The 9,936-nt window shown below is 46.7% G+C and overlaps 2 protein-coding genes across 2 annotated transcripts in view; one reads left to right on the forward strand and one right to left on the reverse strand.

Moving 5' to 3' along the window:
* Nucleotides 1–114: 114 nt before the first annotated feature.
* On the reverse strand, nt 115–4,355 carry ddias (DNA damage-induced apoptosis suppressor). The gene is made up of 5 exons (XM_034293025.1): nt 3,916–4,355; nt 3,541–3,702; nt 2,853–2,967; nt 1,486–2,544; nt 115–648 (listed from the first exon to the last, which is right to left on the reverse strand). Exons 1-5 carry the CDS (start codon nt 4,029–4,031, stop codon nt 115–117), a joined length of 1,986 nt encoding a protein of 661 aa, XP_034148916.1. The 5' UTR covers nt 4,032–4,355.
* Nucleotides 4,356–4,832: 477 nt separating this feature from the next.
* Nucleotides 4,833–9,936, forward strand: part of polq (polymerase (DNA directed), theta) — a 44,242-nt gene continuing 39,138 nt past the window's right edge. The window contains exons 1-6 of the mRNA XM_034293026.1: nt 4,833–4,881; nt 5,315–5,459; nt 7,106–7,864; nt 7,980–8,209; nt 8,904–9,092; nt 9,203–9,333. Of these exons, the coding sequence (XP_034148917.1) occupies nt 5,401–5,459; nt 7,106–7,864; nt 7,980–8,209; nt 8,904–9,092; nt 9,203–9,333 (1,368 nt within the window). The 5' untranslated portion in view covers nt 4,833–4,881; nt 5,315–5,400. The remainder of the gene's footprint in view (nt 4,882–5,314; nt 5,460–7,105; nt 7,865–7,979; nt 8,210–8,903; nt 9,093–9,202; nt 9,334–9,936) is intronic.

Below are 9,936 nucleotides of genomic sequence, written 5' to 3' on the forward strand. Positions count from 1 at the left end.
AGTCCCATGGCATGTTTGATAATTAACTTCCTTTAACGTCCTGGATCGGGTAAAGAAGAGAATGCAATGCGGTAGATAGTTGAATAATTTAAAGGGTCTTTGCCACTAGAAACTTTAGAAAGAGTCATCAAACATGTCTCTGGACCAATCACACCCTTCGATCTCCGGATCACTGGACCAATCTGACACTTTCTTCTCCTGGAGGGAGGGACAGGAAGGTGTCTGGCATTGGTTGGTTTGTCTGTCAGTCAGTGTGTGGGGAACATGTCTCTCCCAATCAGCATGCTGTCTGTTAGTTAGGGATGAAGCCGCTCTCATCTGCGCTCCACCCTTAGTTCTCAGGTAGCTGCCACCTTCTGACCCCTTGACCCCACTGATTCTCCTCCTGGAGCTACCGGTGGACCTCAGTGAACACGGCGCTGCTGGAGAAGGAGGCACCATGTCAGATTCCTCACCCAGACTGCTGCCTCTTCTGCTCTCTGCAGTTCTCTTAAGAGCTCCACCGAAGATCCTCTGCCAAGCTCTTAACGAGTTCCTGGGCTCCTGCCGCAGTGCTCGAGGTGTGTGTGTGAGAGCTCTAGGAGTGTGTCGCTGGGCTCTGAGCTGCAGGCTGTGTAGTGGAGCAGTTCTCCTGCTGACAGGGGTGGACTGGGAGAACGGGACAAAATCCACAGAGTCACCACACTCTGAACCTCTGTCTGTGTGACAGTCAATGTGTGGTGTGTGTGTGTCTGTGTGACAGTCAATGTGTGGTGTGTGTGTGTCTGTGTGACAGTCAACGTGTGGTGTGTGTGTGTCTGTGTGACCGTCCACATGTGGTGGGTGTGTGTCTGTGTGACCGTCCACATGTGGTGGGTGTGTGTCTGTGTGACCGTCCACATGTGGTGGGTGTGTGTCTGTGTGACCGTCCACATGTGGTGGGTGTGTGTCTGTGTGACCGTCCACATGTGGTGGGTGTGTGTCTGTGTGACCATCCACATGTGGTGTGTGTGTGTCTGTGTGACCGTCCACGTGTGGTGTGTGTGTGTCTGTGTGACCATCCACGTGTGGTGTGTGTGTGTCTGTGTGACCATCCACATGTGGTGGGTGTGTGTCTGTGTGACCATCCACGTGTGGTGTGTGTGTGTCTGTGTGACCGTCCACATGTGGTGGGTGTGTGTCTGTGTGACCGTCCACATGTGGTGGGTGTGTGTCTGTGTGACCGTCCACATGTGGTGGGTGTGTGTCTGTGTGACCATCCACATGTGGTGGGTGTGTGTCTGTGTGACCGTCCACGTGTGGTGTGTGTGTGTCTGTGTGACCATCCACGTGTGGTGTGTGTGTGTCTGTGTGACCATCCACATGTGGTGGGTGTGTGTCTGTGTGACCGTCCACATGTGGTGTGTGTGTGTCTGTGTGACCATCCACGTGTGGTGTGTGTGTGTCTGTGTGACCATCCACATGTGGTGTGTGTGTGTCTGTGTGACCATCCACGTGTGGTGTGTGTGTGTCTGTGTGACCATCCACATGTGGTGGGTGTGTGTCTGTGTGACCGTCCACATGTGGTGTGTGTGTGTCTGTGCTGTTATCAGCATAGTGGAAGAGATCTGCTGAACAGTTATAATCATCCTCCTCTTCTTCCAAGTCAGCAGAGTGTTTGTGTTCTTGTGACTGAGGACTGAGTCCTCCATGAGTTACCCCTTCAACGTTAGTAATGTCCAGTAGAGTTCTGGGTAACATGGGGATTGGCTCTGTCAGGGTGGTGGACCGGTTCTGATGGTCTGTTTCTGGGTCAGTGTCTGCAGGATTACAGACAAACTCCCCAAGACTCTCTGAGAAGGGCAGGTCTTCCCAGGGAACGTGGTCAGCTAGGTCAGTAAGATGACTCTCTGAGAGACACTCAGTTTCTGGAACACCCCTCTTCCTGGCGCTGGATGGTACAGCCTGCCTGTGGCTGGGCTGCATTGGGGCAGCCCATGTGAGAGAGGCAGGACTGGGGACAGGGGAGTCAGGGACTTCACAGAAAGAGGACAGAACATCCCAATAGCTGTCCCTGTTGTTCCCCTCCTCCTGGCAGGGTGGCTGGGGCAAGCTGAATGGGGAGATCAGCCTCCCTGACACACCAGGAATTTTCAGTCTCCCTGGGACCTCCCCCAGACCTCTCTCTCTCCCCTTCTCCCCCCCCTGAAAGCTACACTCCTCCTCCTGCTCTGCAGACGAGGTGATCACACCTGGAGACTGTTGCCATGGTACTGTCTGGGTGTAGGTGGGGGTCCGGGTAAAGGAGCAGTGCAGTGACAGGGAGCCACCACAGGCAGGCAGCGTAGAGTTAAAACTACCCTCAGTAGATGGGGGCAGCAGGAGAGGAGCTCCATTGGTGTTGGCGATGGACTGTGGAGCTGGTCCAGGGTCAGATATCCAGGCAGGACCGAGGGCAGCCTGGTGGAGGAGGGTTCTGTAGTAACTGACCACAGAGCAGCCAGGAGCAGCAGCCAAGGGGAGAGAAATCTGACTGGCTATGAACTGACTTCCTGACTCTGTCCCAGGTGGGAGGGACCCAGAGAGCTGCAAAATACATGGATCACATTGAAATAACAGAACACATAACCCAGTGGGTTGACCAGGGTTAACGCATTGGAGCTGACCAGTGAAACATCTGCTGAAGACAGAGAAACTGAATCCTATGACTCATACAAGTCTGGATGACTTAATATTACATTTGAAGTAAAATACAACTTCCTTATAAAGTGCCTGAGGAACATTGGCCGGCAGCAGATATGATGTTCATATGTTATGACTGTTCAACTTTTTCCCATTAAGTCTTTCAGATTTACAGCCTATCAACCATCATAAGGATTCAGCTTCTACTGTACCTTTATCCCAAAAACAAAATGTCTTCCAATGAAGCAGTCCTCAACAGCCTTCACCAGCAGCCTGCTGTGACCTCCTAACCTCTGTCCCTCTTCTCCTAAAGACTCCTCCACCAGCCTGGACATGGACACACACGCACACACAGTCCTTGTTATACAACCAATATGTTTGGGTTTTCAGAGGAAATGGAAGTAAAAAGCCTCTAATGATTCTTCTACTATTGGACGGTACCAAGGAGACAGGCCATCATAACTCCTTGGCTGAATCGTGCAGAAGCGATACAGATGACTTTATCTTCCACCAGTATGGGTGAAAGTTTACTAATTTACAACTCTGACATCAGATCCTGTTTCATACAAACGACTAGAGAGGCCCTGCTGTTTTAATTTGTACCTGAGCACCCTGGTGCCATCACTTAGAAATGCTGCTTCTGATTTCAACAAATGTAAATTCAATCATGAAAAAGTATATATATCGACCACAAAAATCTGATAATGAATGTAAAATGTTTGATAGAATATGTGGACCCCCAGTTTTGTTTCCCCATAAACACTGCAAATGGTATATAAATGAGATATGCCCCCCATTTATAAAAATTAAACCCCCAGTTATTTTATTCTGGGCTGTGTTACCTGTGAATGTGGGGGGGGGCTGTGTTACCTGTGAAGGTGGAAGGGAGGGCTGTGTTACCTGTGAAGGTCAGTGGCTTTGGCCCCAAAGAGGGGGTTGAGGCAGCTCCCGAAGACTGTCAACCCAAATATGGTGTTCCCCCTGGTTACCCTTAGAGACAGACGGTACCTATAGTCCAGGTGTTGTTCCAGACACCTGTAGCCACACCTGGAGCACCGCCACCTACAGGACATCCATAACAGCCAGTCAAACACGAGCCTGGTATCAACCTGATGCTAAACCCCTGTGCCCACCAGTAGGTATAGACCTATACTATGATGCTTTTAACAGGAACCCAGAATATAACAACAACCCAGAAATGTGACCATTGAAAAGATTTACTGCGTAAAAACTGCAGTCCCAGTTTGATTAAATGTTTTTTTTTCTGTGTCTTACCAGGTCGTGTCTGTCCGTAGTACCCTGGAGAAGCATCCTCTACAACAGGGATATAACACACACTGATCCTGCAGAGAAAGCACAGCACAGTCCACCAGAGCCCTTCTGACAGACATCAGCTGTCTGGTACTGCGGAAATACGGATGTCTGACTAGTAGCTACTGTAATTACCGGTAGCTAACTAGCCATGTTTTGCTTTGCCTCTTGCTCTGCTTTCTTTCAACCCGACAGCTATAGCCTTCCCTTAAAAACATGTTAAATATATAGCTAGTAGATTTTGAAAAATCTCTCCACTTCTTAGTAGACATGTCTGCGAACTATACGAACGATCACTGACTTCTACTAAACCCAACAAGCAAGCAAACTGGAAAGTTCGTAAACAAAAGTGTCCATTCTTTTTTTGTTACCGCGTAACTTCCGATGCATATTTAAAAACAACGGAGAGGGCAGACGTGGCGCAGCGCCACCCACAGTTCGTGGCTGAGTTCATCATTGTTCCAATCATTAAAATAATCTGAGATTTGAAATTTGAGAAACGTTTTTGCCGTAAATGTAATACATTGAACACGCCACAGCATCAAGGAAACATTTAACGTCGTACAGAACATTTTCCCATTTCAGACATTAAAGCCCTTTTATTATCAGACATTTTCTCCTGAACGTTATGGGCACCATGGAAGTTAAACATGAGTCGAAAATATAATTATAATATTGTTTCAATAACTGATATTTGTATCTTTATCTTTGCCTAGTTCAACATCTTTAAAGCAATCCCCAAATAGTTTAATAAACTACTTTTTTTCTTCTTCTTTAATTTCAAATCAAAGTGCTCTTTTAATTGTGAATTGTTTGCCAATAATTCCCAGTAGAGATTTCATATACTGACTCCTGGAACGTAAGTTGTTGACTGTTGCACACCATCGGACAGTTTTTATGTGGCTCTTGGCGGTGTTTTTGATTCTTCGCGTATGTTTACATTTTCTTACAAAATATATATTGTTGCCTGTTTTCTGATCTTCCTTACTGTTGGTGCTACAGTATGTTCAAATTTTTTTTATGGTAATTGTATCAAAAGAAATGTCTTATTTTATCTAAGTAAAGTTTTTTACTAACTTCATATAGCTAGTTTCAGGTTTTACCTTATTGTCATCCAGCTTTTCAACACGAAATACACATTATGGAACATTTAACGAATTGCTTCCTTTGCCATTTCCCTTGGCACAGTGCAGTAACTATATAAATATCATAGAAAATAAAACCTAATTACAAGAAATAATAGTTGAAGACTCAATACTGCACTTTTGAGGAGTGTGAATTGAACGGTTCTTGCAAATTGACTATTGTGTTTTATTTCACCATGATAAGCTGTTATCATGAGACGGTTGAATGTGTATTCCAGGTTGGTAGAAGGAGTTAGATGGTCTCCGAGCTCCCCTCTCTACCGTCGTTGGGCAGCCCTCCCGGGCAGGACACGTTTTAGGGAGGATGAACGCCCCAGCCAGAAGGAAATGTTACATGGGACAACATCAGATCAAGAAAACGAGGTTGATATTTATTTACCATTTTACAATGAGCTAGTTCAATATTTGAACAGACCTGTTGTTAATTAGCTATCTGTGTTTTCCAGTGGAATAATTTAATTGATTAATTAGTGTTATGCAGTAGATATTATTAGGTTATGAATGGACACCTCATTGTCACACAGTAATAAGCATCATGTATACCAACTTTGATATATGTCCTAGCATTAACAATTGCACCATTGCAGTTCTGTGGTTTAAAGCTCTGTTCTGCTTATTACTATATTATAACACTAGACATGCTTTTCTGTCTATGTTTGGACAGTGTAAAAGGTTTTATAGTGTTTATAATGTATGGTCTATTGGTATACTGCTGTTCTAAAGTTTGGGGTCACTTTGAAATGTCCTTGTTTTCCATGAAAACATACAACCCCATTTCCAAAAACGTTGGAATGCTGGGTTAGATAAACAGAATGCAATGAGGTGCAAATCATTTAAAGCCCATATTTAGTGGAAAATAGTAACAAGACAACATGTCAAATGTTGAAACTGAGACATGTTATGGTTTCTTGGAAATTACGTGCTCACTTTGAATTTGATGCCAGCAACACAAAAGACTGGACCAAAAGACTGGTGGAATATCACACAAATAAATAGGTCAATTGGCAACAGGTCAGTAACATGATTGGGTATTAAAAAATCATTCCAGAGAGGATGAGTCTTTCACAAATAAAGATACTCAACTAAAGAAGGCCAGTTTTATTGCTTCTTTAATCAGCACAACAATTTTCAGGGGTGCTTACATCATTTCCAAAGGGGTTTCTAATAATAAATTAGCCTTATTAAATGATACATTTGGATTGGCAAACACAGGTTTCATTGTAAACAGGCCTGATGGTTGCTGATAATGCTACAATAGTCACCTACACACTGTATGTCTGATCAATTTGATGTTATTTTAATGGACAAAAACATATTTTTCATTTTTTTGTGACTTCAAACATTTGAACGAGTGTGTGTGTGTGTGTGTGTGTGTGTGTCTGTGTGTATGTATACATATATACACTCACCTAAAGGATTATTAGGAACACCATACTAATACTGTGTTTGACCCCCTTTCGCCTTCAGAACTGCCTTAATTCTACGTGGCATTGATTCAACAAGGTGCTGAAAGCATTCTGTAGAAATGTTGGCCCATATTGATAGGATAGCATCTTGCAGTTGATGGAGATTTGTGGGATGCACATCCAGGGCACCAAGCTCCCGTTCCACCACATCCCAAAGATGCTCTATTGGATTGAGATCTGGTGACTGTGGGGGCCATTTCAGTACAGTGAACTCATTGTCATGTTCCAGAAACCAATTTGAAAATGATTCGAGCTTTGTGACATGGTGCATTATCCTGCTGGAAGTAGCCATCAGAGGATGGGTACATGGTGGTCATGGTCAGAAACAATGCTCAGGTAGGCTGTGGATGCCCAATTGGCACTAAGGGGCCTAAAGTGTGCCAAGAAAACATCCCCCACACCATTACACCACCACCACCAGCAGCCTGCACAGTGGTAACAAGGCATGATGGATCCATGTTCTCTTGCTCTGGTTAATTGGCCATATACCACACCCCCTCTGACCTCACTGCTTAATTAAATGATCTCTGATTCCATTTGCAGCGTCCGAGTCCCTGAGAAGCCCCTTCATTCCAGAAGATCCAGTCGCTTGCAACACACTGACACTCTCCGTGACGACACACACACTGTGCGTGAGAACATTCACCTGGTCCAGAATGTGTCTGCTGGACAGGGGTGTGTGGGAGGAGACGCTTCTCTGGCTCTGGATGAGGAGATACTGCAGCCGCTGGAAGCCGTATATCCTGGAGGAGGTCACGGAGGGACAGACAGAGGAGGAGGTCATGTTGGGAAAGATAGAGGAGGAGGAGGAAATCATGGTGGGACAGATAGAGGGGAAAGTCATGGTGGGCCAGATAGAGGGGGAGGAGGGAATCACAGTAGGACATATAGAGGAGGAAGTCATGTTGGGACAGAAAGAGGAGGAGGAGGAGGAAGTCACGGGGGGACGGATAGAGGAGGAAGAGGAGGACACAGAGGGACAGATAAAGGTCATGGTGGGACAGACCGAGGAGGAGGTCACAGTGGGACAGGCAGAGGAGGTGTTTATGAAGGGGTAGGCGAGAGAGGACCAGGCCCCAACACACAGACCCTAGACAGAGTGCCTCCCCCTCGGGCTGGGGAGAGGTCTGGCGAGAGGACGGAGGTACGGCAGTCACTGGACTGTAAGGATCTAGCTCAGCGCTTGCTGTTTAGTGAAGATTCCAAGGAACCAGGACAAGATATGATGCTTCCGTATAGACCCACATGTGCCCCGCCCCCGCAGAACAAAGAGACCAATCCGAGAGGCAGCAGCTCCAGAAGGTTGCTTTGGAATTGTCAACAAATTCTTGTTTTTAATATCTTATTCTATCTTCTAACTCAATGATGTGGTTTCATGTTTTCTTTCCATTTGAATGTTGTTTGTTGTTGTTGGCAGGAGGAAGCGCAGGGCTAGGCGGAACTCTGAAACCACTGGGACAGGAAATAGATCCTTCCAGAATGCTGATTCCCCCTTAGATGTTTCTGATGACTTCATTCTGTTCAGCCCCTCCCACCTGGCCCTGGCTCGAGAAAGGGCGGAGCTACAACGGACTCTGAGGAACAATATGTCTGCCTCCATTCTGACACTTCCAACTGGACTGGAGGCCAGCACATTCAACACCACAGGTACCCAAGCAGGACACTGTCCTTGTTCCCACCAGGTTAGTAAAACCTGAACACACCAAAGATTGGTTTTGGGGTGTCAGTGAAGTGTGTGTTTCCCTCCAGGTTTTGGGGTGTCAGTGAAGTGTGTGTTTCCCTCCAGGTTTTGGGGTGTCAGTGAAGTGTGTGTTTCCCTCCAGGTTTTGGGGTGTCAGTGAAGTGTGTGTTTCCCTCCAGGTTTTGGGGTGTCAGTGAAGTGTGTGTTTCCCTCCAGGTTTTGGGGTGTCAGTGAAGTGTGTGTTTCCCTCCAGGTTTTGGGGTGTCAGTGAAGTGTGTGTTTCCCTCCAGGTTTTGGGGTGTCAGTGAAGTGTGTGTTTCCCTCCAGGTTTTGGGGTGTCAGTGAAGTGTGTGTTTCCCTCCAGGTTTTGGGGTGTCAGTGAAGTGTGTGTTTCCCTCCAGATTTTGGGGTGTCAGTGAAGTGTGTGTTTCCCTCCAGGTTTTGGGGTGTCAGTGAAGTGTGTGTTTCCCTCCAGGTTTTGGGGTGTCAGTGAAGTGTGTGTTTCCCTCCAGGTTTTGGGGTGTCAGTGAAGTGTGTGTTTCCCTCCAGGTTTTGGGGTGTCAGTGAAGTGTGTGTTTCCCTCCAGATTTTGGGGTGTCAGTGAAGTGTGTGTTTCCCTCCAGGTTTTGGGGTGTCAGTGAAGTGTGTGTTTCTCTGCAGGTGTTGGAAGACCAGTGGTGTGTGTTCGTCCGGAGCAGCAGAGTGACCTCTTGTTGTTGTCCAGCTGGGGTCTTCCTGGCCCGGTTCTGGAGCGGTACCGTTGCCATGGCGTCAGCTCCATGTTCCCCTGGCAGGCCCAGTGTCTCAGTATGGGACAGGTGTTGCAGGGGCGTAACCTGGTCTACTCAGGTACCCTGACCTCAAACCTGTAACCCCTGACCTCTAATCCCGCCCTCTGACCTCAAACACAAGCCCTGAGCTCTAATCCAGCATCTTACCGTAGACCTCTGCCCCCCCAGCCCCAACCAGTGCCGGGAAGACCCTGGTTGCAGAACTGCTGATGCTGAAGAGAGTTCTGGAGACTAGGAAGAAGGCCCTGTTCATCCTGCCCTTTGTGTCACTGGCGAAGGAGAAGATGACCTACCTTCAGGTATGGGGGAGTGGTGAAGGTGTATATCAATACATCATAGGTGTGTCTTTAGAAGATGACCTACCTTCAGGTATGGGGGGGAGGTGAAGGTGTATATCAATACATCATAGGTGTGTCTTTAGAAGATGACCTACCTTCAGGTATGGGGGGGAGGTGAAGGTGTATATCAATACATCATAGGTGTGTCTTTAGAAGATGACCTACCTAATGTGTTGATCCTGTGTGTGTCTGTTTGTCTGTGTGTGTTTGTCTATTTGTCTTTGTGTGTATCTGTCTTTGTATGTGTCTGTCTGTGTGTGTGTGTGTTCTGTTTCTGTGTGTGTATGTCTGTCTGTCTGTGGGTGTGTGTGTGTGTGTCTGTTGTTCTGTTTGTGTGTGTGTGCGTTCTGTCTGTGTGTGTTCTGTTTCTGTTTGTGTCTGTCTGTCTATCCGTGTGTGTGTCTGTGTTCTGTCTCTGTGTGTGTTCTGTCTCTCTCTGTGTGTCTCTGTGTGTGTGTCTCTGTGTGTGTGTCTCTGTGTGTGTTCTATCTGTGTGTGTTCTATCTGTGTGTGTTCTGTCTCTCTCTGTGTGTGTTCTATCTGTGTGTGTTCTGTCTCTGTGTG

Source organism: Esox lucius, chromosome 7 (genome assembly GCF_011004845.1).
Source record: "Esox lucius isolate fEsoLuc1 chromosome 7, fEsoLuc1.pri, whole genome shotgun sequence".
NCBI classification, from domain to species: domain Eukaryota; kingdom Metazoa; phylum Chordata; class Actinopteri; order Esociformes; family Esocidae; genus Esox; species Esox lucius.